General features: G+C 35.9%; 1 protein-coding gene across 1 annotated transcript in view; it reads right to left on the bottom strand.

Annotated features, from left to right (window-relative positions):
• Window positions 1-25,361, bottom strand: part of VWDE (von Willebrand factor D and EGF domains) — an 80,547-nt gene extending 55,186 nt beyond the window's left edge. Inside the window, 12 exon segments of the mRNA XM_067745592.1 lie at window positions 22-124; window positions 1,090-1,140; window positions 6,525-6,543; window positions 8,471-8,607; window positions 10,864-11,636; window positions 11,638-11,829; window positions 11,983-12,036; window positions 12,615-12,699; window positions 12,880-13,010; window positions 14,313-14,413; window positions 15,706-15,890; window positions 24,630-25,361. Coding sequence (XP_067601693.1) covers window positions 22-124; window positions 1,090-1,140; window positions 6,525-6,543; window positions 8,471-8,607; window positions 10,864-11,636; window positions 11,638-11,829; window positions 11,983-12,036; window positions 12,615-12,699; window positions 12,880-13,010; window positions 14,313-14,413; window positions 15,706-15,890; window positions 24,630-24,687 — 1,889 coding nt within the window. The 5' untranslated portion in view covers window positions 24,688-25,361.
• Window positions 25,362-25,987: the final 626 nt, after the last annotated feature.

The following is a 25,987-nucleotide window of genomic DNA, read 5'->3' as shown; positions in this document are numbered from 1 at the left end:
CCACTGCGCCACCAGGGAAGCCCCTGATGGGCATTTTTACCATCCTCTTCCTTAGTTACACTGTTGTCAGACCTTGTGAGAACCACAGTATGTGTAGTAAATTTATTTAAAAACTGTGTTTCAACTGTAAATGTATACATGAAAAACAGATCAGAATTAAACTGTTATAAAACTAAAGCTCTGTGAATAAGAACATAAAATAAAAATGTCACTTGGGTTGAACTTGCAAATTAGATCACAGAACTAGCTTAAATGTCACATCTTCAGCAGATGCTTCTGTTAGGGACTGAATTGTGTTCCCCAAAATTTCTCTGTTGAAGCCCTAACCCTAAATGTGACTGTATTTAGAGATACTTTAAAGGAGGTTATTAAGGTTAAATGAAGTCATGAGAGTGGGGCACTAATTCTATAGGAATGACGTCCGTCCTTATAAGAGGAGAAAGCACATGAAGAGTGTACATGTGAGGGTACAGTGAGAGAGCAGCCATCTGCAAACCAAGGAGAGAGGCCAGAAACCAATGTTGCTGGCAACTTAATCTCAAGCTTCCAGTTTCCAGAACTGTGACACAACCAGTTTCTACTGTTTAAGTGACCCAGTCTGTGGTGTTCTGTTACGGCAGCCTGAGCTAACTAATGGATGTTCCTAGAGTCACACTCACCCACTCAATCAATGTCACCCATCTGTGTTCATTCACAGAACTTTGTCCTTCACACTTATGTGTCTCTTTACTACACTAGTTAGGAACTTCAAGAATAAGAACTGCACTTTATTTTATAGTCATTGACTCTGGTGCCTGCCATAAAACAAAGTAACCAACAATAAAAAATTACTTTGTCTTAACAAGCATTTTCCTAAAATACACAAATGCCTCTGATAGGGTTAAGAAACTTACTAGTCACTCACGTGTAATGGAATTTGGTTCAATGTGCTTTTGTCTTAAATTCCACTTGATAAAGGTCTTATTGAGAAAATGGGCCACTGTTTGGAAAAGACGGATGTTAGATCACTTTAGTGTGCAGAGTGGAAGGTTCAGTATTTGGGACTGGATATTGATGTGAGTAGCTGAACTAGTAGGGAATTTCTCTCACCATCCTGCAGTGTGCTCTTCAAATCTGTATCTCCCGTGCTAGACAGGTCCACTGCAATTTGAAGCACAAGGTGATATCATGTAATTAATATATATTTTTCATCAAAATACACCTTGTTTGCTTAATAATACCAAAGATACTGACTTTTTATTTATTTATTTATCTGTGCCGGGTCTTTGTTGCGGCATGCGGGATCTTCATTGCGGCATGCGGGATCTTTTTAGTTGCAGCATGTGGGATATTTATTGTGGCATGCATGCAGGATCCCTGACCAGGGATCGAATCCAGGCCCCCTGCATTGGGAGCACTTAGTCTTAGCCACTGGACTGCCAGGAAGGTCCCCAAAGATACTGACTTTTTATAATTTACTTTTCTTTGACATTAACTTTTTATAATTTACTTTTGTCTTTGGTTGATATCCACCAATGTTTTTCCTCTTTTCTCTAATTCTAAGTGCTCTCCCTGGGAAGTTTCACCCCTGACTGATGACCCTAAGAATTATATCTTTAACGTTATCCCCCTTCCTGAGCTCCACTTGGCTATTCCATAGTCACCTCAGTGTCTGTGTTTCCAAACTGAACATTATCTTTCCTCTCCGAAACTATTTCTTCTTCCTCATATTTCATGTGTGTCTTAGTCAGCTCAAGCTGCCATTACAAAATATCAGAGTAGGTGGTTTAAACAACAGGAATTTATTTTCTAACCATTTTGGAGGGTGGGAAGTCCAAGATCAAGGTGCAGGCCCATTTGGTCCCTGGTGAGAGAGCTTTCTTCCTGCGTCCCAGACAGCTGCATTTTCCTTGTGTCCTCACCTGGCAGAGAGAGAAAGAGATTAAGTTCTCTGGTGTCTCCTCTTAGAAGGACACCAACCCTGTTGGATCAGAGCTTCTCCCTTATGACCTCATTTACCATTAACTACTTCCTTACTCCAAATACAGTCATATTGGGGGTTTAAGATTCAATGTATGAATTTTGGGAGGACATGATTCAGTCCTTAGCAATATGAATGTCAATTCTACCCACTCAATTTGCCTAAACCAAGCACTGTAGCTCTCTCCCTCACTGTGCTGATCCCAATCGCTGACCAAGTACTGTCAACTTGCTTTCTTTTTTTTGAAGTATAGTTAATTTACAGTATTGTGTTAGTTTCAAGTGTATAGCATAGTGATTCAGTATTTTTGCAGATTATACTCCATTATAGATTATTAAAAGAAAATCGGTATGATTCCCTGTGTCACACAGTATACCTTGTTCCTTGTCTGCTTTACATATAGTAGTTTGTATCTATAATCCCATACCCCACATTTGTCCCTCCCAACTTCCCTCTCCCCTGTGGTAACCACAAGTTTGTTTTTTACGTCTGTGAGTCTGCGGAAACAGACTCAACTTTCTTCTTTAGTGTCTTTTTCATCCTCATCTTCGGTCGGAATATCTTCATGCCTTTCCTATGTTTGTAATATTGTCTTAACTCTTCTTCCCACCTTCACACTTGTACAGTTCCTTACCTGCAAGTGGTCCATCCTCTACACTGCTCTTAAGTAGACTTTCTCAGATGTAAACCTCATCATGTTTCTCATAGTTTGTCAGTGATCTGTCCACTGGATACCCCTGCTACTCTTGTAGCAGTCCCCTTACCTTCTCTATTCCAAGCACACTGAATCCTTCTCAGTGCCCAAGGTGATGTTACATGCCTCTGTACCTTTGCTCACGCTGTTTCTTCTGCCTAGAATGTCTCTCTCTTTCTTGATCAGATACATCAGATTCAGCTGTAGTGATACTTCCTTTTAAAAACTTTTCCTTGTCCCTCAAGGTACTATTCCTACTATTCTCTCTAGACACTTCTATCGAAAGACACAGAACATCATATTGAACTATGTGATTACATGTCATATTTCCTGCTACTATACTCAAACCTATTAGGTCAGAGGACATATCTTATATATTTCTGCATCCTCTGCATCTAGCTTAGTGCATGACCCTGAATGAATTCATGAGTACAAGAGAGAATGGAACTAAGTGACCTGAATTAATTAAATGCAGCAAAAACAGAAACAAAAACATTTCATGCCAGAAAATAGGGACTTTTACCATGACATATTTTTCCATCACTGTAAAATGCTTTTGGACATGAACACAATGATAAGAACCAAAGGTATTGAGGCACTCTACTCCTGAAAAGCAAGGCCTGGATTCACACTCATCAACATCTTCCTGGCAGTTTTTGCCTAAATAAAATACAGATTGAGAATTCAGATTATTTAATTTGAAAAACATTACATGTCAAATCAAAGATTCATTTCTTTTACTCTTTATGTATGTCCTGGTAACTCCCCCAAAGCTGTCATATATAAAGAGGAGAGAAGTGTACTGTTTTAAAAATTTACTATATAATTAAACATAAGGTTATTAATTAGATTCTATTTAACATTAAGCAAGACCCTTCAAGTTTAAAAGCTTTTCCCTATAAATAAGACTTAAGAAGGCCATTAATATTTTAAGGCAAAAATTATCATATTATAGCAGTAATTTGTACTTTGTTAAAAAACTCAATGATTCTTTAAGCAGTTATTAGAATGGTTGCCTGCTTAGCTTAAGGACAACAATTCAGTCCAGTTATTGAATTGGCTGTAAAAATCCATAAAAATTTTACAGTGTGCTAGGAAAGTCAGTCTTTCTTCAGTAAAAATTTTTGAGATGAGGTGTTGCTCTTTGAAATGTTTAACAACTTATTTGAATGAATATACTGACAGTCATTAATGATGGTAACCCCTATTATAGTAAAATCCATGAAGAAATCAACATCTGAATTCTTTCAAAGGTAGTCTGTAGCAAAATAGCCCCAAATAATGAAAATTTTTATTTTAGATATACTGAAGAAAACTAGAAGATGTAAATGTCCTGCCTAGTTCTATTATTATGTTAAAATAGATGTCTTCAAGGAAAATATCATCTCAGTAACTGCACATTTACTTATTTAATATTTATATCTATTTTAATTAAAGAAAATATTGGTATGAGTTTTTTAAAAGCCTTGGGAAGTTAAAATTGTCAATCATATACTTATTTGGGGTTTCTGGAATCAGACATTTTGGAATAATTAATGAGTTAACAAATATTCTAACATTTCATTTGATTTCAACTCTTATGATATTTTTAAGTTAATGAATTATCATTAAATTTTTAAATGATAATTTTTATATTTCCCATGGAAAATTTATTATTCTATACTATATTTAAATAGTAATACATTTAAATATATTTCTACCTACCAAATATAGATAGAAATGTTTAGGAACCTGCAAAATACAATATAGACACAGAATATTGCCAAACTATAGAAATGAGCAAAAATTTAAGAGTATATGTAAGCAGGGCTTCCCTGGTGGCACAGTGGTTAAGAATCCGCCTGCCAGTGCAGGGGACACAGGTTCGAGCCCTGGTCCGGGAAGATCCCTCATGCCGCGAAGCAACGAAGGCCACGCGCCACAACTACTGAGCCTGTGCCCTAGAGCCCGCGAGCCACCACTACTGAGTCTGCGTGCCACAACTACTGAAGCCCACGCGCCTAGAGCCCGTACTCCGCAACAAGAGAAGCCACCACAACGAGAAGCCCGCATACCGCAATGAAGAGTAGTCCCCACTCGTGGCAACTAGAGAAAGCCATGCACAGCAACAAAGACCCAACACAGACAAAAATAAAGAAATAAAATAAGTCAATTTATTTAAAAAAAAGTTATGGAGCTGTTGATGGCCACGTTTTTCACTATGTGGAGAAAGTTAATATCTAGTGAAAGGGAAAAATGAAGCCCACAAACAGAGAAAAGCAGAACTGTGACAGACAGATACACACACATACGCACACACACACACAAATGCAGACAAACTGAGTCTTCGTGGTGTTCAAGTCCCAAGTTTAAGCTTTTTTTCCTGAGAATTCAGCAGTCATACTCTATCCTGATTCTGTGAAAAATGCATTATCCTCATAATAAATACCATTTTTGCTCAAGCTAGTTCAATTGAATCTATGTACTTAAACTAAATAAATTCTAACCAGTTCACCCTATTTAATAACTCAATGGCATATCATATTTAAACTTTGAGTACTATTTTTCAGTATTGAAATGCATTGTTGTCTAAAGAAGAAAAGCAAGGATAGTGTTCTGGGTACTGATAACTACACAGAAAACTAAAAAGATGTATCTTATTACCAAAATTTAGATTCAGAGTTTTAAAAAATTTATGACTGTGTAATTCTTTCAGTGGCTCAGAAATAGTAAGTGTGCTGATGCTTCAATATTGTAGGTCAGCAGGAAAAAGAATGGAAGGCAAGAATACACTAGTCTGTGGCTAGTAGAAACTACGTTGCTGAAAGAGTGAGCCCCAGAACAAATCTCCATATTTAAGGGAGTGTATACAGTCTGGTCTAGCAGATGTATCAATGGTTCCCTTCTAGCAGAGGGGAATGACAGCAATGTCTCAGGGTTGTCATGATGTCGACACTTAGATGGATACAGGGTCTCTTGGTTTTGTGTGTAGAAACAAGACTCCAGGCAATGACTGGGAATTTAGGGGTTATTTCCACCCCTCTGTGTGGAGAGCCTACCCCAAATGAGGAATAAACAGGGTTCTATTTCTTTTCCATTCACCAATATTTTGGGAATATCTATAGGTACTGAGGATACTCTGATGAAAAGAGATCACAGAGAAAAAGACAAACAATAAAACATTTTCTTATTGCTATAACCAAGATTCAAATAAGGTGTAATGAGAGAGAAAGAAGCCACTAAGTCTAACCAGCACAGTCACAAAGCTTTGAAAAAGAAGACAGCACTTCTCTTGAAAGTAAAAAAGGAGACTGCCATTTGGACACTGGGAGCAGAAACAGAGTGAGTGCAGTTAGCAAGGTTGGAGTGAACACCATGTGAAAAGACAGCGATGCATGAAATAGCATGGGATTTTCCTAGAGCACATGCAGGAAGTTCAAGCCTCCAAAAACAGACAAGAGCTGGATCTTGAAGGGCCGTTTGTTTCTAGGATAACAACTTGGATTTAATCCTATAAGTAAGTTGTTTAAAAGTTGGATTCTGTAAAGTCCTAGCAGCTTTGGGGGGAGAATGAAGGAAATGATTGGGTGGTTGGCTCTCTGGCTAAAAACTTGTCTAAAATTATTACTGCAAAAGTAGAAAAGAACATACATAATGTGCTAGTATTCATATAAAAAAAGAAGGAATTTACTTTCTCCTTTGTGCAAAAGAAACACAGTAAGGAAAAACTAGAAAATAATGAGAGTGGATACCTTCAGGGGATGGATGGGAACAGGATGGAAAGAAGGGGTAATGGGAAGAGGGAGGTAGGGATAAGATAGTGACATTTCTCTGTGTTGTATACCTGTTGTATGGCATCAAGTGTTAGAACCATGATAATATTTCACATACCTTCCAAATAAGTATATAACTAAAATCAACCAGAGTGTGAAGGAAATTCAAAATGGAATATAAATATTAAAAAATAAACCTAATTGTATTACAAATAAAATACATAAACATTCTAAACGGGGTGAGAAAGAAAATAGTTAATCTATGTAAGATTGTTTTGGCTAGTGAATATATTTTCTTCCTTTCTATAGTGCTGTATAATGTTAATGAATTCCAGAGTGTACTCTTTATTGATAAGCTATTTGGAGGAGGGAAGTAGTATGAGAAAAAATATCACAGGAAAATATATATCTGAAAGTAAGAATAAAATGTACTTTCCAAGAAAATATAAACCTATAAAATTCTCTCCTGTCAAATTGCTTAATTATAGTGTGATGTCATATGGTTTATTCTGCCAAGAACAATGTAATGACAACTCTCTTGAGCGACTTTGAAGTGAATGAAATAATACATATATATTACATTTTCTATTATGTGTCTTATTTCATTGGGGTTAGAATATTTCATGGCTCATTTAGAAAGGCTCTGCTCATAAAATCAGGAAATAAACATAGTTCTTGTGTATAACTGTTTGATAAAGACACAAACAAAAGTTATTTCCTTCTTAAATTCTCAATCTCAGAATCAATTTAGAGAAAAGGTAAAAAGAATGCCAAAATATGATTTTCTGTTTTAAGTTTTTATCTTATCCATGTAATAAGTACTTTCTAAATTCAAAGTGCTTTCCTTAAAATAAAATTCCACTTAAATAAAGAAAAGGAAGACCATATAAATAATCATCAAAAATAAGGTGTACACAATGTTCATTGCAGCTCTATTTACAATAGCCAGGACATGGAAGCAACCTAAGTGTCTATCAACAGATGAATGGATAAAGAAGATGTGGCACATATATACAATGGAACACTACTCAGCAATAAAAAGAAATGAAATTGAGTTATTTGTAGTGAGGTGGACGGACCTAGAGTCTGTCATACAGAATGAAGTAAGTCAGAAAGAGAAAAATACCGTATGCTAACACATATATATGGAATCTAAAAATTTTTAAAAATGTTCATGAAGAACCTAGGAGCAGGACGGGAATAAAGACGCAGACCTACTAGAGAATGGACTTGAGGACACGGGGAGGGGGAAGGGTAAGCTGTGACAAAGTGAGAGAGTGGCATGGACATATATACACTACCAAATGTAAAACCGATAGCTAGTGGGAAGCAGCTGCATAGCACAGGGAGATCAGCTCTGTGCTTTGTGACCACCTAGAGGCGTGGGGTAGGGAGGGTGGGAGGGAGACGCAAGAGGGAAGAGATATGGGGATATATGTATATGTATAGCTGATTCACTTTGTTATAAGGCAGAAACTAACACACCATTGTAAAGCAATTATACTCCAATAAAGATGTTAAAAAAAAAGGTGTAATTTGATATACCATTGTTCAAACTGAGTGATCATGTCTGTCTTTGGTGGTCTCAAGAAAGAAAAACACTATTTTTTTTTTTTGGTAATTCTCCCATATGAAATCCATAGTAAAGGAAATATAAAGGATGAGCACAATTTGTCCGAACTTTCTGGTTTGTAAAAGGGAATTGTTCCTATCTCTAAATCCTATAATTCATGCAGAGTCTTAGATAAAAATGACCTCCGTTCTTTGTGTTTTTACATTTCAGTAAATACAGAAGCTTATATATCAAGTTTGATATTATTTTAATTTCTGATTATGGCTTAAATAGTGAGTCAATACCTCAATAAAAATTATATAAAACAGTTTAATAGAGTTGGCAAAGAGGGAAGATTTAAGGTTAAGCAACTTAATAATTTTCCTGTTCAGCTCTCTGAGGATATGACATCCTTTGGGATTATGTTGCTAATTGATACTCCAAATTACTCTAAGAAAATTAATCTGAATAACTCATAAACTTAATTGTTTTCAACATTATAATTAACATACCTTCAGTTTAGTAACTTCACATTTAATTGAAGGTGATTCTTTGAAGCCTTGACCAAAAACTCTCACCATGATACAGTTATATTTTTGAATATTACACAATCCAGCATTCTCAAGTTCTATAATTTCAGGAACCTTGTCTTTGGAAAATATAGGACATATTTGCTTTAATTCCAGAAAAAAACTAATTATTTTTCAAGGCCAAAATTAAAAGCATATATAAACTAATATTTTAAAGTCTACCCCCAATAATATTTAGTACATTAATTAAACTAGTACATGTTAAGAGTGATCTGGTATTAAAAGAAGTGTTACCTACTATTCAACTCAATAGAAATAGCATTACAGATACTACCAGTGCCTAACTATACAGGTTTTATTAGTTTTTTAATAATATTTGATACCAAATAAGTATGAGTACTAACAAATTACTTCTACCATGGCCTATGTTTTGGTTTTACGATTTTGCTTTATGTCATAGAGATAGGTTATAGAAAAAGTGCTTTTGTAATAATATAGTGTACTTAGCAATGTGATGTACTAAAATTTTTTCTTTAAATTCTTAATTTGTTTTAGAAAAGAATTACCAAAATTTGTGCATGCTGTTGTCCCAGTATTGTTGATATTTTTGTGTATTATTGCTATCCTACATGCTACCATAATCTTAGGTGTACTTCTCAGTCATAGGAGAAAAAATTTCTTTTATCAGTCAGAGTTAACTGACCTTCATATGGTTATTTCTGTGGTTCTGGTCTTGGTAAGATCATTCATTATGAGCAAGATCTGGTGGTCAAAATAGATAAATGCAGTATAAAAACAATTGAGTCCTTTGTCTAAGTAGTGGCAAAATCCAAGTGAATATAACTTTAATAGCAATAGGATATAAAAATCCTGTTACATGTATTCAGAACCCTAAAATATTTATGAAAAATTTAAAAAACACGTATTATTCTTTCATATATTCAACAAATGTTTACTGAGCAACATCTATTTTTCTGGTGTTATTCCAAATATTGGAGATACAGTAATGAACAAAATAGTCCCTGCCTTCATGTAACTTACATTCTAATATGGGAGGACAAAAAAATAAACCAATGAGAAAATAAAGTGTATCACGTAAGTGTTTTTGAGGTAATGGGGAAAAAGCATATAAACTATATTAAGGGAGATAAAGGCCATGGGGTTGTGTGAGAAAAACTACTTTATTTAGAATGATGTTGGAAGGATTCTATGATAATATGATATTTGAATAGAGAAGAGAAGGAAGTCAGTCATGAAGATATGTGGTAGAATGTGCCAGTGAGAGGGAGCAGTAAGTGCAAATGTTCTGATGCAGAAGCAGGCTTGGCTTTTTTTGAGGAACAGCAAAGCAACCACTAGAGAACTCTGGAAAGTAATGACCTATGGAGACAATGGTAGATGAATTCAGTGAGAGAGGAGTCTCAGACTATATGTAGAATAGTCTTCACATAAATAGAATCTTCTAGGCCATAGTAGGGCCTGCCAATTTTATGCTGAAGGAGATGAAGAGCTAACAGAAGGATTTAAGCAGGGGAGTAATACGATCTGACTTACATTTCAAAGGAATCACTTTAGCTGCTGCATGGAGAATAAACTTTGAGAGAATCTATAATAATCCAGGGAGAGAGAATAGTGGCTTGGACTAAGCTGATAGCAGGGAAAGATACGAAATTCTTTGAAGCTAGAGCTGGATTTGCTGCTAATGGATCAAATATGAGGCTTGATATAAAAAGAAAAGTCAGTGACTACAAGTTTTTAATGTGAACAATTAAGAGGAATGAAGTTTGCATTTACTGAGATAGAAAAGGGCAGATTGGTGGTGGTAGGAGCAAAATCAGGAGTTACTGGTTTAATAGTTAAGAGAATCAAATTGACTTTTTGAAATGTCTTTCTCTAATATATTGGGACAAAATAATTTGTACCATTTAGATAGGTTAGAGAAAAAAATTAAGCATATTAGTAAAATTAGCAAAATATAAACAGTGCTTCAAAAATACTAAATTTGAGTTCTAGAAGAATGATTATCCTCTGCAAGTAGAGGGATCAGCTATGTGCAAAGGCCCTGAGGTCAAGAGAACTGGCATTGTAAGGAACAGCACAGAAACCAAAGTGGGTGGAGTGGAATGAGTGAGGGTGATAGTAGTAGGCAAGAGATATTGTGTGCCTGATCACATAGGCCATTATAAGTACTTCAGCTTTTATTCTAAGATGAGACTGTTTTGGAATATTATTAACATATTGATTAATATAATTTGGGTTCTTTTCCATATATAATCTGAATAAAGCCTGTTAGGATACTGAAGGTAAAAAAGAACAAAGAAGGTTTCATAATTAAATAACATACACAAGATCAAAGTTGGAGTGTATTTACTTACCGTGTGAATCACTGCAATCATAGGAACTAAAGCCTGGGGAGCATGCACACCCCTATTCCATACACTGCCCATGGCCACTGCATAAATTGGGGCATTTTAATGACAAGAGAATGTCTTTAATTGACTTGATGTATTCTTCTCTGTTATATTTCCCCTCTTCCAAAATCCTCTTTTCACATTCATTTTCTAAAAGGGCCACACCTGCTTCTGCCCAGCTAAGATCATCTTTTAGGAGAACATCCTTAAAACACATCTCTATCACACTGTCTAGTCTCTTGCCAAGAAAGGCAAGACAGTGCATTCCTATGCTGGAGTTGGCAAGAGTGTGCTGACATAGTGCCGATGTGCTGTATTCGGTGTGGCCAGATGGTGTGGGCCACGTGGGGACAAACTCTTGGTGGACATCCTCAGTATGGTCCTCAGGGAAAAAGTAAGTAAACTCTTCTAGGTCACTTTGGCTGAGACTTTGAAAAGCAAACAAAGGAAGAAACTCACTGAAGTTTTGCTGTTTCCATCTGTTTTGTCGATCCCACCTTATTTCTTGGCTGTGATTACCCTGGTCCTGTGTACGTCTCCCCTTGTCCAAAGTTTTTGACGCATCTTGTTTTTCATTCCCAGGATGTTTTTGTAAATTTAAGTCCAGACTGGTTAGATTCACATGCTTTTTTTCTTGAGGAAAGAAATCCAAATTATTTTTTTCTCGAGATGTATGCTTGTTTATTCCTCTGACAGGAGCTTCTGAATTAATATATTCAGAGGTGACATCTAGCTCTTATCAAGGAAGCGAATTTGTCATGTTTGGGGTCTTTGCAAGCTGAAACAATCTCTGATTAAGAAACACTTTCCAGATGATTAGAGGATGGATACAATGAAGTAGTGTCCATTGAGCAGCTACAATAGGATTGTTTTCTAGGTGATGGCAGAGAAACTGGCATTGTGTCAAACATGCTTTTTCCTGGTAAAATCCTTCCAGATGGAAAACAGAAAAGAATAGTAATTTGGACAAGAACAATTTTTTCTCAGTAACGTGTTGCAAAAAAAGCAGAGCGTTGAGTCACCCACCACTCATGTTAAGTCAAATATTAATATAATAACAAACGAAAATAAGTTATTTCTTACCTCCATTCATTAATAAAAGCAACACAATTATTAAAAGTTTGATCAATTTTGGGGCTTCACTGGTGGCGCAGTGGTTGAGAGTCCGCCTGCCGATGCAGGGGACACGGGTTCGTGCCCCGGTCCGGGAAGATCCCACATGCCATGGAGCGGCTGGGCCCGTGAGCCATGGCCGCTGAGCCTGCGCGGCCGGAGCCTGTGCTCCACAATGGGAGGGGCTACGACAGTGGGGGGCCTGTGTACCGCAAAAAAAAAAAACAAAAAAACCCAAAAAAAAACCTAAGAAATTGACTGTAGGACTCTACTCTTAAATAAACTGAAGACTCTGTTCAGTTTTTATCAGTTTTCCATGAATGTTCTTTTCTGTTTCAGTTATCCAATCCAGGATATCTTCATAATGTATTACTCGTGTTTCCTTAGTCCTCTCCAATATTTGACAATTTCTTACTCTTTCATGGTTTTCCATGATTTTGACACTTTTGAATAGTACTATTCACGTATTTTGTGGAATGTTTCTCAGTTTGGGTTTATATGAATTTGATCATGATTAGACTGGGATTATGACTTTGAGGAAGAATACAACAAAGGAGAAGTGTCCTTCTTATTGAGTGTTATTAGTAGATAAATGGTATCACTATACATTATCACTGCTGATATTAACTGTTGATACTTTCACATTAACAGATAGTTTTGAGGATTTGAACATCTTGGCAAAGAACCCTGAACAAATCTGGCCAATTTAAACCAGAAATTTAGCCTCATTTTAGCAATAATAGCAAACCAAATCTCTTACTGAGATTTGCATTAGCTCCATACATCCCATCCAGAGGATGGCACAAACACACCAACACACAGAGTTCCATCACTAGCAGTTCATGTGTATTAAACATGTTTTCTTACCTTCTGCACAATATCCCATACATCCCTGAGTGGGTTGTAGTAAGTACACAAAAAACTTTCCACAGTTTCTTATGGACACTGGGATTTGAAAAAGACAGAAGTCTTTTGTAGTGCTGAACAAAAACTGCCATGTGTATAGCTATAATCACTCCTTCTATTCAACATTTTCCTGGAAACCCTAGCCAATATAGTAAGGTGAGAATAATTTTTAATTTATAAGGATTGAAAGGAAGAAATAAACTTTTATTATTCTCTGATGATAAGATTCGCTCTGTTGAAAATGCAAAAGAATATATAGAGAATTATAGGGAATTTAGCAAGTTTGCTAGGTACAAAAATCAATGTAAAATCAACTATAATTCTATACAATAGTACCAGTTAGGAAGTAAATTTTTTAAAAAAATAGTATTTACAATAGTGCCAATAAAAATACAAATAGGAATAAATTAAAAGGTATAAAACACCTTTAAGGTGAAAATTATGAAACTTTATGAACAATGTTAAAGAAAATCTGAATAAGTAGAGGAGCATACTGTATTAATGGATTGGAAGACTCAATATCCTAAAGTTGACAGCTCTTTCCAAATCCTTCTATCAATTGAGAACAATTTCAATCACTGATATGTGGTATTTTATTTTTTATTTATTTTTTAAATGGAAGTACAGTTGATTCACAATGCTGTGTTAGTTTCAGGCATACAGCAAAGTTATTCAGATGTATAGATGTATACATCTATAAATATATTTATTCTTTTCCAGATTCTGTTCCCTTATAGGTTATTACAAAATATTGAGTATAGATCCCTGTGCTGTACAGTAGGTCCTTGTTAGTTATCTATTTTATATATAGTACTGTGTATATGTCAATCCCAAACTCCTAATTTTATCTCCCTCCTTTCCTCTTTGGTAACCATAAGTTTGTTTTCTATGTCTGTGGGTCTATTTCTGTTTTGTAAATAAGTTCTTTTGTAACATTAAAAAAAATATTTTGTAGATGTGTCTTACCCCTTTCGCCCCCGGAGTGAGATTTTTGACAGTGTTTTCAACCCATTTTGTCAAATTATAAGCATATTTTTCTTAAGACATGGCATAAACTTTGTTTAATGTAAAACTTGTTTCTGAACATGTTTTGAAGGGAGTTTTTTTATTTTTATTTTTTTTGCGGTACGCAGCCCTCTCACTGTTGTGGCCTCTCCCGTTGTGGAGTACAGGCTCCGGACGCGCAGGCTCAGCGGCCACGGCTCACGGGCCCAGCCGCTCCGCGGCATGTGGGATCTTCCCGGACCGGGGCATGAACCTGTGTCCCCTGCGTTGGCAGGAGGACTCTCAACTACAGTGCCACCAGGGAAGCCCTGAAGGGAGTTTTTAAAAATCAAAAACATGTTTATACCTGAAAATAAAGTGCTATAAACAACAACAAAAAAAACTGCCATGTGGCACAAGCTGTCAATTGCTTGATCTCCCCAGGTGGAGGTAGTGTTTCTGAATCGTTCAGAGACAGGCGGATGGGGGCCAGTGTTGCGCAGTGGTTCATCTTTTGGATCAGAGAAAACAAAAGTTGAAAAGTCAGTTTTTTCATACATGGTAGATAAATCAACTTTGCATTTTCTTTTACACAACCTTTAAAATATTAAAGTAATAATCATTTTAAAAAATCTAATAACTTGTACCCATAACATAAAAGAAGTAGTAACTTCATGGAAGAGTAAATTTAAGGGTACATCCCTCATAATTAATATAATCTTTTTCAATTAAAATACCTTTATTCCATTTATTACATTTGTATTGTGAACAAGAGAAGTTCAGTATCAGTTAACTCATGAAATAGCTGATACATCTAAGACAAGTCAATCTGAAGTCATCTTAATATACAGCACAAAGATAAGCTGATCTTGGAGATTTCTTGAAAAATTTCTGGAAATAGTATACGTAAGAAGTTAGTGCACAGTAGAGGAGGCATCAAAAAGGAAGAAGACAGGATTGCTCAAAATTTGGTGATGGACCAACAGGCTGGCAATTTGGGAAAAAAATGAGGTTAAAGCCTCACTTGAAGCCAAATTTGGATATCTTTCCTGAGTTCTTTTTACATTACATACCTAAAAAGGAAAATAATTCCCACTTATGCATAATTTTTTTTTTTTTTTGCGGTACGCGGGCCTCGCACTGTTGTGGCCTCTCCCGTTGTGGAGCACAGGCTCTGGACGCGCAGGCTCAGCGGCCCAGCTGCTCTGTGGCATGTGGGATCTTCCCGGATCGGGGCACGAACCCATGTCCCCTGCATCGGCAGGCGGACTCTCAACCACTGCGCCACCAGGGAAGCCCTTCTGCATAATTTTTAAAATGTGGGTATCGATAAGGAAAATGAGCCTTCTATTAAGACATAATCCTTCTATTAAGCAGACAAGAACTGAAGCACTTAAAATATGCAGTATTTTACTGTTTGAAAGTTACTGAGGTTAAGTACCTGAGCCCTGGAGAGTGACAGCCTGTGATCAAAACTTGCTTGTCTGACCTGTTATCCAGGTGACTCTAGGTGTGTTACGCCTAAAAATATGTTTTCTGTATTATATGGTGGAAATCACGATGATAGGCTGTCTTCTATAAGATATTGTAAGTTAAAACCCTTTGGTGGACTGTTGAACATTACATTAACTATTACTATTGTCAGAACAGAGAACCTTGGAATACTCCCTTTGATTAACTTAATCTTGATGCAAAATTAAAATAATATTGCAGCGTGATAAATAAATTGGTTGTAACAAGATTCAATCCTTATATGAAAAAATACTTCAGAAAAAGCACGTGTAGTTCACATTAGTGAGTGACCTCGACACATTTGGTTGGCATCTTAGCAGGTCTGTCAAAGAGGAGAAATCGATACCATCAGGGAGAAAGGGAGTGGTCACATATCAGGCCTTGAATGGCTAACTGCTGGAGGCCCAGGGAGTCAAAATTGACACTTCTATAAGGGCTCTGAAGAAACTGGTATCCCCCAGGAGAGCACCCCTGAGCTAGCATGGAAGGACAGATGATGTTATGTATTTTCTTCATTGACATAGTTCAGCCCTCGATTAAAACTGACTACTGAAACAAAAACAGAAAATAAACCTACAAGTGCATGTAAAGGCCATCTGAAATATTATAATCTCTTAGTAGAACAAAGATGACAATATGCACTTTCCATAAATACAATAAGCCAATCAACAAACTCTTTAGAATGTATTTTTGAGTTATTTGAGCTTCAAGGACTTTATTTTCATTTAATTTGGACAGGCAAAATTGCTGATTGCTGTTGAGTCAGGATTTGTTTATTCCTACCATCAGAAGGTATAGGCCTTACAAGGACTGCTCTTGAGAGTGATCCTCCAGATTTGAATGCAATTACTGACCCTGCATGACCTGCTTTCTGCCACAGTAGCCATGTGCCCCCCCGAAATCCCATCTCTGCCAGGTCCTAGAATGCAACAAACTAAACCAAACTTTTAATGCTAATATAATTTTTGTAAAATGCCCTCCTAGTGAAGTTTCCTGCATTTTTTTACTGCAGGAAAAAATATAAAGTTTTCACATTTTTTCTTATTTTTACATATAAAAGTAGTGAAGTTCATTTTCATTTCTAAGCATAGGAAAATGAATGGGGTAGAAGGGAACAGTTTTGAAGGAAAAACAAGAAAAAAAACATGGAGAAAGAGCTAGTTCTGTATATTTTTTAGGAAAGCCATTTTCTGAGCAGTAGTTGGCCTGGAAGATACCTTTTTCTGTCAAATCCGCAGAGGGAGAACATAAAGCACCTCTTCCCAGCAAGGAGAGAAAAGAGAAGAGGAGGCAATAAAAACAGTTATCCTGGAAATACAGCTCTTGTTTGAGGCTGCTGTCTCCCTAATAATAAGAAACACATGGAACTGTCCTTATTTGGAGTATCTTATTGACACAATAGGCAGAAAATCTCCCAATATTAGATATTGTATTTGTTCAAGGAAATTTTGTATTTCCTTTGTTCAAGGAAATACAAAATTTGTATTTCCTTTGTTCAAGGAAATACAAAATTTGTGTTTCCTTTGTTCAAGGAAATATTGTATTTGTTCAAGGAAAACACTATAGTAAAGATAATATCTTTGAAATAGAAATGGGAAAGAAAAATTTAATCATTACTAAAGTAATGGAAAAAAATCTATCTAACTGAACAAAACTCTCAAATGTTTATTACATAATTTTAAGCTACAGTTTACGAACAAAAATCAGTTTCCAAACAAATTAATAAAGAGCACAATAAACTAGAGATAATTTGCATGTCAGTCTCACAAATGTAGCTTATAAAATTGTCTTTATTATATAGGTTTTTGCTTTTTATTTTGTTTGTAGTTACAGCAATTAAACTGTAAAAAAGGTATTGTTTTGCAAGATAAAAGATCTCCCTAAAGAATTTTTTTTAGTAAAAGATTTTAGGAATGACCACAAAAGGTTCTTCTTCCTTTTGTCTCTAGTTTCACCAGTTATAAATGTCCCAAAAGGCTCTAGTGACTTTGACGATCTCAATTTGTCAACACTAGATAAATATTTTATAAAATGAATGTGGGTAGAAGTCAGAGGATGTGCTATCATTTCATTTAATTTTGAAATAATTCTAACCCCCTGTCAATATCAGAAGATTGCACGTGGTTAGAAACTAAGGAAAATATTTTAAAAGAGATTACTAGTGAGGTTTGTATAAATTATTGAGATATTTTCTCTGATCTTATCCTACAACAGAATTTTGTCTTGGGAAAAAAGTCAATAACTCCATCTTTATTCTGTGCAGTATTTCTCCTTGCTAAGCACTTCTGAAGTTCTCACATTTCCTCTGATTTTGCTGCTTTGAATAACTGTTTTCTAATCCAAAGCTAAAGATGTCATAAATGTAGAAGCAATCACAGTGTGACATCAATAATACTAAGAACTGTATAATATTTAAACAGAAATTTTAAATTTTTATTTAATATTAATTTTAGAGGAAAATTCTTAATTTGTATAATTAATAATAGCTCATATTTTGTATCATTTATTTCACAATTTTCCCCTCCAAATCGACTTGTCACTCATTAAATGTTCAAGGTCTCTGAAGAAAAATTTAAATCTTACTAGCAATGAATAAGTCACACTATTAAAAATCTCATTACAACCTTAACTCTAGAAGGGAGGATATAGTTAACTATGGCTGGTTTGGGCTCCCATTTGGGAATCTGGGGGCCTAGCTCCTGAAGTACTAAAAGAATAACTCTACAAGCCCATTTCACACATCAGTCAATTTCATGACATGAATGATGTGCAAAGCTTTCTAGCAAATGTCCAATAAAAGTTTTTTCCCTCAAAACAAAAGTACATATAAAATATACATTAAAATTTACATTTCTATTTATTCTGTCTTCTTAATAGGATTTAAAGAAGCTAGGTAGTATATAATAGAATCTGCAATATTTGCATTTCAGATACTTTGGGAAAACGTGTCAAGTTATAAATAATAGATACATAATGATACAATATGCAAATAGTTTTCTAGTTTTGTTTGTAGGTATAAGTAACCTGTATTGGATTAATACATTGGTTAATACAATGGCTAAGACTAGTATGCTTTAAGATTCATAATTGGGTGACAGACAGATATGTTAAGAAACTAAATAAATTATTGTATTTTTAAGAGATGAATACGCTTAATGCCTAAAGACAGGCACTTCATAATATCTGAGTTTATAATTATAAAACCTTTGGTATATTGCTCTATGGGAATTTCAAATATCTGTGAATTTTAAAAAATTGTATAACTTCCCCAAAGATGTGGAAAAGAGAAAAACCACCTTTTAGCTCCAAATTCAGTGAGAAATAAAAAGTTAATCATTAAGCTTCTAATATTTAAAATTGTATTATGGATTCTGCAACAACACAAAAGGCTGAAAAGCAAGGTCAAATAGAGAGTGATGGACTTGCTAAGTCTCTTTACTTTGTCATCCTTTATATATTAAAGGATGAATGCACTTGAAAAGAATACAAATAGAGTGAAAGTAAAAGGATGGACAATAACATTATGCAAACAGTAACCACAAGAAAACTGGACTGGCTGTACTAATATCAGACAAAAATATCTTTAAAAAAATGTTACTAGAGACAAAGACAGACATTTTATAACAATAAAAGTTTCAATCCATGAGGAAGATATACACCTAATAACACAGCACAAAAATACATGAAGCAAAATCTGAGAGAAACAAAGGGAAAAAAAATACATACTTCAAGAGTAATAGTTGGGGACTTCAATACTCCACTTTCAACATGAATAGAAAAATGGGCAGAAAATCATCAAGGAAACAGAGCCAGAACAACACACTATAAACCAACTTGACTTAACGGACATCTATAGAACACTCTACCCAACAACAGCAGAATATAAATTCTTCTGGAGTGCACATGGAACATTTTCCAGGATGGACAATACATTAGACCATAAGACAAACCTCAATAAATTTGAAAAGATAAAAATTATACAAAGTATGTTCTCTGACTGCAATAGAATGAATATATAAATCAATAGCAGAAAGAAATTTAAGAAACTTACAAATACGTGGAAATTAAACAACCGATAAAAGCAAGAGGTCAAAGAAATGAAAATAGAATGAGAAAATACATTGAAAAGGATTAAAAGAAAGATACAACACACCAAAATTTATGGGATGCTGCTAAAGTAGTGTTAGGGGAAAATTATAGATATATATGCCTATATTAAAAAAGAAAAAGATCCCGATATAATGAACTAATCTTTCGCCTGAAGGCTGGAAAAAGAAGAACATACTAAATCTAAAGGAAGAAGGTAAGAAATTTTAAAGACTAAAGAAGACATTAATGAAATTGAGAATAGAAAAACAGTAGAGAAAAATCAATGAAACCAAAAGCTGGTTCTTTGAAAAAAATCAACAAAGGTGACATACTTCTAGGTTTGCTGAGAAAAAAAGAGAGAAGACTCATTTACTAGAATCAAAATGAAACAGTGCACACCACTACAGATCTTATTAAGGAATACTATTACAGTTGCATGCCAGTACATTAGATAACTTATATAAAATTGAGAAATTCCTAAAAAGACACAAAGTACAAAACTGATTCAAGAAAAAGTAAGCAATCCAAATAGATTTATATCATGTGAAAAGACTGAATCAGTTTAAAAAAAGAACAAAAGAAACATCCAAAAAGAAAAGACCAGGTCTAGATGGCATCAATGTTCAATTCTACCTAACATTTAAAGAATAATACCAATTCTTCACAAACATTTCCAAAAAATAGAAAAAGATGGAATACTTCCAGACTCATTCTATGAGCCCAGTATTACCCTGATACCAAAGCCAGAAAATGATATCGCAGGGGGAAAAAAGCCTATGAACCAATGTATCTTTTGAATATAGATACAAAAGTCCTCAGCAAAATACTAGCAAATCAAATCCAGAAATACAGACAAAGAATTATAAACCATGACCAAGTAGGATTTATCCTAGGCATGCAAGGTTGATTCAACATCCAAAAATGAATTAAGGTAATATACCATATTAACAGAATAAAAAACAAAATATGTGCTTCTCAATAGACACAGAAAAATCACTTGAAAAAAATCTAACACATTATGATAAAAAACTAGGAACAGAAGAAGGGCACTTGCTCAACCCAATAAAGGAAATCTACAAAAAACCACGTAGCCACAACATACCTGATGGAGAAAGACTAGATGCTTTCTCATAAGATCAGGAACAAGACAAGGATATCCACTCTCACCACTTCTATTCAACACTGTACTTGAGGTTGTAACCAGGACAACTAGGCAAGATAAATAAATAAAGATATCCAGATTGGAAAGAAAGAAGTAAAAATATCTTTATTCACAGATGACCTAACTTTTTATGTAAAACTCCTAAGAAATCCACTAAAAAACACAACAAAATATTAACACTAGTGAACAAGTTCAGCAAGGCTTTAGGATATAAAATCAAGATGCAAAATGTGATTTTATTCTTTTTTTAAAATTCACATACCATAAAATTTACCATTTCTAAATGTAGAATTCAGTATGGGGTGTTTTTTTTTCTTTTTGCATATTCACAAAGTTGTATACCACAATCAAGTTTAGAATATTTTCATCACCCCAAAAAGACACCTGTATCATTAGCAGTCACTCCTGCCCATTCCCCTCTACCTCCAGCCACTGGCAACCACTAATTTTTTTGTTCCTATGGATTTACCTACTCTGCTCTAGACATTTTATATAAAAGCAATTATATAATATGTGGCATTTTGTCTCTGGCTTTACCATGTTTTCAAGTTTCATCCATGTTGCAGTACTTCATTCCTACTTATGGCCAAATAGTATTCCACTGGATATACCACATTTTGTTTACCCATTCATTCATCATTTGATGGGCATTTGGGTTGTTTCCACTTTTTGCCTATTATGAATAATGCTGAAGTGGACCTTAATGAACAAATTTTTGTGTGAACATATGCTATTTCATTCACTAGGGGCAGTAGAGATAGCCCAATAGTTAAGGATGTTAGAATCTGAAGCCACCTTGCATGTGTTCAAAGTCTGGCTCTACTACTTAATAGTATGTGACTTTGGGTAAATGGCCTAACATATATGTGACTCAGTTTTCTTACTTGTAAAATAGGGTAATAATAATATTTATCCTGTGGGTATTGTGAGAATTAAATGATTTAATGTGGGTAATGTATTTTAAAGTGCTTAGAATAATGCCTACACATAGTAGATGCTTTCTACATTTGCTGTGTTAAAATAAGCTAGCAAGGTTATTACCTTTTCTATTTCACAAATGAAGAAACTGGGAGTTGCCTAAAGTTTTATGGGCCTTAGGGTGGTTAATTATATTCTTAAACATGTGCAGTAAATAGACTAAGAAAGAAATTAAGAAAACAATTCCATTTATAATAGTTTCAAAAGAACAAATACTTAGGGATAAATTTAACAAAAGCACAAAACTTATATTCTGAATATAACAAACACTGTTGAAAGAAATTAAAGACCTAAGTATTTAAATGGAAATTCATCCATGTTCGTGGATCTGAAAATTTAATGTTGTTAACTTGGCAATACTCCCCAGATTTACATGCAGATTCATCACAGCTCCTAACAATACCAGCTGACTCTTTTGTAAAGAATGACAAACTAATTGTAAAATTCATATGGAATTTCAGGGGACCAGAATAGCTAAACTAATCTTGAAAAAGAAGAACAAAACAGGAGGCCTCACATTTTCTCATTTCAAAATTTACTATAGAGCTACAGTAATCAAGAACGTTTAGTGGTGGCATGAGGAGAGACATAGATTGGTGAATAAAATTGACAGTCCAGAAATAAACCCATGTACGTATGGTTTTTAACTGATTTTTGAGACGGGTACCCAAATCAGTCAATGGGGAAATGACAGTCTTTTCAACAAAACTGGATATCCACGTGCAATATAATGAAATCGGACCCTTTGGTTATACCATATACAAAGTTAATTCAAAATGGATCAAAGACCAAAAGACAAGAACTAAAACTAAAAGACTTAGGAAAAATATTGGGGTAAATCTTCATGACTGTAGATTTGGCAATGGATTTCAAGATATGACAACAAAGCACAAGCAACAAAAGATAGACAAACTGGACTTCATCAAAATTAGCAACTTCCGTGCTTCAAAGGACATTACCAAGAAAGTGAAAAGACAACCCACAGAATGGGAGAAAATAACTGCAAATCCACATGTCTGCTAAGATAATTGTATTGAGACTATACAGATAACACATACAACTCAATAACAAAAAGGCCAATGACCCAATTAAAAAATTGGCAAAGTATTTGCTTAGGTATTTCTCCAACGAAGATATGTAAATGTTCAATAAACACATGAAAAATTGCTGACATCATTGACCGCCAGAGAAATGCAAATCAAACCACAATGAGACGTCACTTCACACCCACTAGAATGGCTAGAATCAAAATTTCAGATAAAAAAACGTTTTTTCAGATAATAAGCGCTGACGAGGCTGTGGATAAATTAAAACCCTCGTACACTGCTGCAGGAGTGTAAAACAGTGCGGCCACTTTGGAAAACAGTCTGGCTATTCCTGAAATGGTTAAACACAGAGTTACCCTATGATCCAATAACTCCACTCCTAGGTATATTTCTAAAAGAAATGAAAATGTGTCCATACAAAAACTTATACCCAGATGTTTACAGCAGCATTATTTACAATAGCCATAAGGTAAAAACAATCCAAATGTTCACAAACTGATCGATTTATATACAAAACGTGGTATGTACTTATAATGGAATATTATTCCATCACAAAAAGAGAGGAAGTACTGATATGTGTTAGAACATGAGGAACCTTGAAAACATTATGCTAAATGAAAGAAGTCAGTCACAAAAGACAATCTGTTATATGATTCCATTTAGATAAAATATCCTGAATAGATAAATCTATAGAGCAGAAAGTAGATTAGTGATTGCTTGTAGTTGGGAGGGTGGAGAGGGTGAAGGAGGGTGTAAGGGGAGGATAGCTAGAGTATGGTATTTCTTTTCAAGGTGATAAAAATGTTCTAAAATTGACTATAGTAATGGTTGCACATATTTTTGAATATACATAAACCCATAGGTCACTGTGTCCTGTAAGAAACCACTGTACACTGTAAATGAATGATTTGTATGATATATGAACTATATCTTAATAAAGCTATTTGAAAAAGTCTCGTGTGCTCCATTTGTCTCCACTTTTATCTCTACTACATTAACATAAAGAAGTTTAGCATAAACTTTATTATCAACTTTACCACAATAGGAGCTTAGAACATGGCAATGGTTAATATTCACCTTTAGTAGAGAGATTACAAGGCTATTATATAGGGCAAGAAGTCGTTATGTGATCTATAGTAAACACTGAAGTAAATTCCTTTATAAATATTGGTCATTTTTCTGAAAACATATCGTCTAACTGTTGTAAGTACATATTATATATTATTACATGTATTTTTTGAAAAGTTCTTCATGAAGATCTACTTAATGTGTAAGCAACCAAAGATGGCACAGATCAATGCTAGCTTGTTGAGGTCTATCATTTTAGGAAATAATTGTGTTCTAATATTCTTTGTACAGTTTTCAGGGTGAGTGCTGCTCTCCCTTCCTCTTTTACAGAGCAAACTTACCTTAGCAAACTAGATTAAGATCAACAAGATGATAAAATAAAATTATATCCTGAACACTTATAAATTAGGGGTAAAATGCTAATCAATTTATTATTTCCGGGGGTCGGGAGGGAGTGGTGCAGAAATCATGCAGTTTGGAACTGAACTCCTTTCGGATATTTCAGATCCAGTTGTCGCTAGGATGCCTGGAAGATCCAGCAAAAGTTTCTTATGGTAATAAAGGGACATTAAGGAGCGGATATCAGCAGGAAACGAAGGAACAAAAAAGTGACTGAGGATCTTAAGAGCAGAAAAATAGGAGGCAACAGTCGCCTGTGCACAAAGGAAAACTGAAGAGTGCCAAGGCTGTAAAGTGACCATTTCAAAGAAGGCGGTAGGACAGGGAGGAGGTTGGTATGGGACAAGTATTAGATGCGGCCGTAAAGATGCACAGGCACGCTCCACGTGTCATCCGGGAAGTTAGCCTCCCTCCTCCAAAGGCCCAGGTGGCGCCCCTGCGCTGCCTTAACGCCCGTGCCCTACCTGGCCGACCTTTCCCGGCCGCCAGGAGCATCAGTGCCAGCGTCAGCACCCGGACTCCATCAAGCATCGCTACTGCCGCAGGTGGGACGAAGGCGTCGCTGATCCCTGGCCAAGGGTGCGGGCAGGAGGGTGCCACAGCAGCCTCTTTGTCCTCCTATCACAGAACTCAGTCCGTTCCTGCTCGCCCTTCAGGGTTGCCGCGCGTCCTTGCTGTGGGGCGCGCTGGTCTTTTCCAGGGATAACCCAGCGAGCCTGGTGGCGCCTTCCTCCCAAACCCCGCCCACCCGCCGGAAAGCCACGCCCAACTGTCCCCGAGACCGCCGTGCGCCCTGCGTGTCCTGGCTGTGGCTTCACCACCCTGGTTGTCAACAGCAGTCGCACATTCTCGGGGAAGCCTCCCAGGATGTAACGGCATCCCGCGTCTCGCTGTTCTAACAAATGCTTTAGGAAAACTTGGTATTCCTAGAAACTGTTCTGATGGACCGCCAATAAAAGAAGGCTTGCAAGGTTCTCTTGGCAGGGAGAGGGCCCCTGATCATACCTGCAGATGGACTCTTCACCTGGTAATCGGGGTTGCTGGTTTGCCTCCACAGGTGCTTCTCAGAAGTTGCACCTGCCACTTGCGGCCTCAGTGTGAACGATGGAAGGAGGAAGTAGAGATTACTGCTGCGACAGTAGTAGCTCTTTTCTTCTGTCTATATGGCAGGTTTTTCAGAAGTGAACTGGAGGGCGTTTAGACATTTTCCAAATACGTGGGCACAGTCATCATGTATTTGCTGATGATTCCCAGAGCTCTCTCAGTTGTCCAGTGGTGACCCAGTGACTCAGGAGTTTTCAACACATGGTTACATGACTCCCAGGGTTGCCCTGGGGATGGTTTCCAATCCACAGTTGTCTTCAGATGTGTGGTTGCTTCTACAGAGGGAAGGGGCCTTTTTTTCTTCTTCTTCTTAACCGATTCTTCATCTTTTTACGTCTTTAAACGAAACCTCACTCTTCTAGTTTTTCTCTGGTATTCTCAGTTCTTGAGTCCTTTTATCCATCACCTGAGACTTCACCCTTAGAGCCTGTACCTGAGGGGAAAGAAGACACTGGTCAACAGATACAGATACAGATACAGATACAGATACAGATACAGATAGATACAGGTAGTCCTGGAGTCCTGGTGAGCATCAGGGTTCAGGCCACAGTTCCATTTATAGATTTGGACGATTAAAGCATGGACTATGTATGGTGATAAAGACAGCAGGTGCCCAAATGTATAAAAAAGTTCTTTTAAAAATTGTTTATAGTTTGTTTGAAAGAAATTACCATTTAAAAGTTTAAAAACTGTTTCCAAACGTATGAGTATTAGTCCATCTTGGAAA

The sequence above is a fragment of the Pseudorca crassidens genome, chromosome 8 (assembly GCF_039906515.1).
Source record: "Pseudorca crassidens isolate mPseCra1 chromosome 8, mPseCra1.hap1, whole genome shotgun sequence".
Lineage (NCBI taxonomy): Eukaryota > Metazoa > Chordata > Mammalia > Artiodactyla > Delphinidae > Pseudorca > Pseudorca crassidens.
The sequence above is the reverse complement of the archived record's forward strand: the minus strand, read 5'-3'. Positions and strand labels throughout refer to the sequence as shown.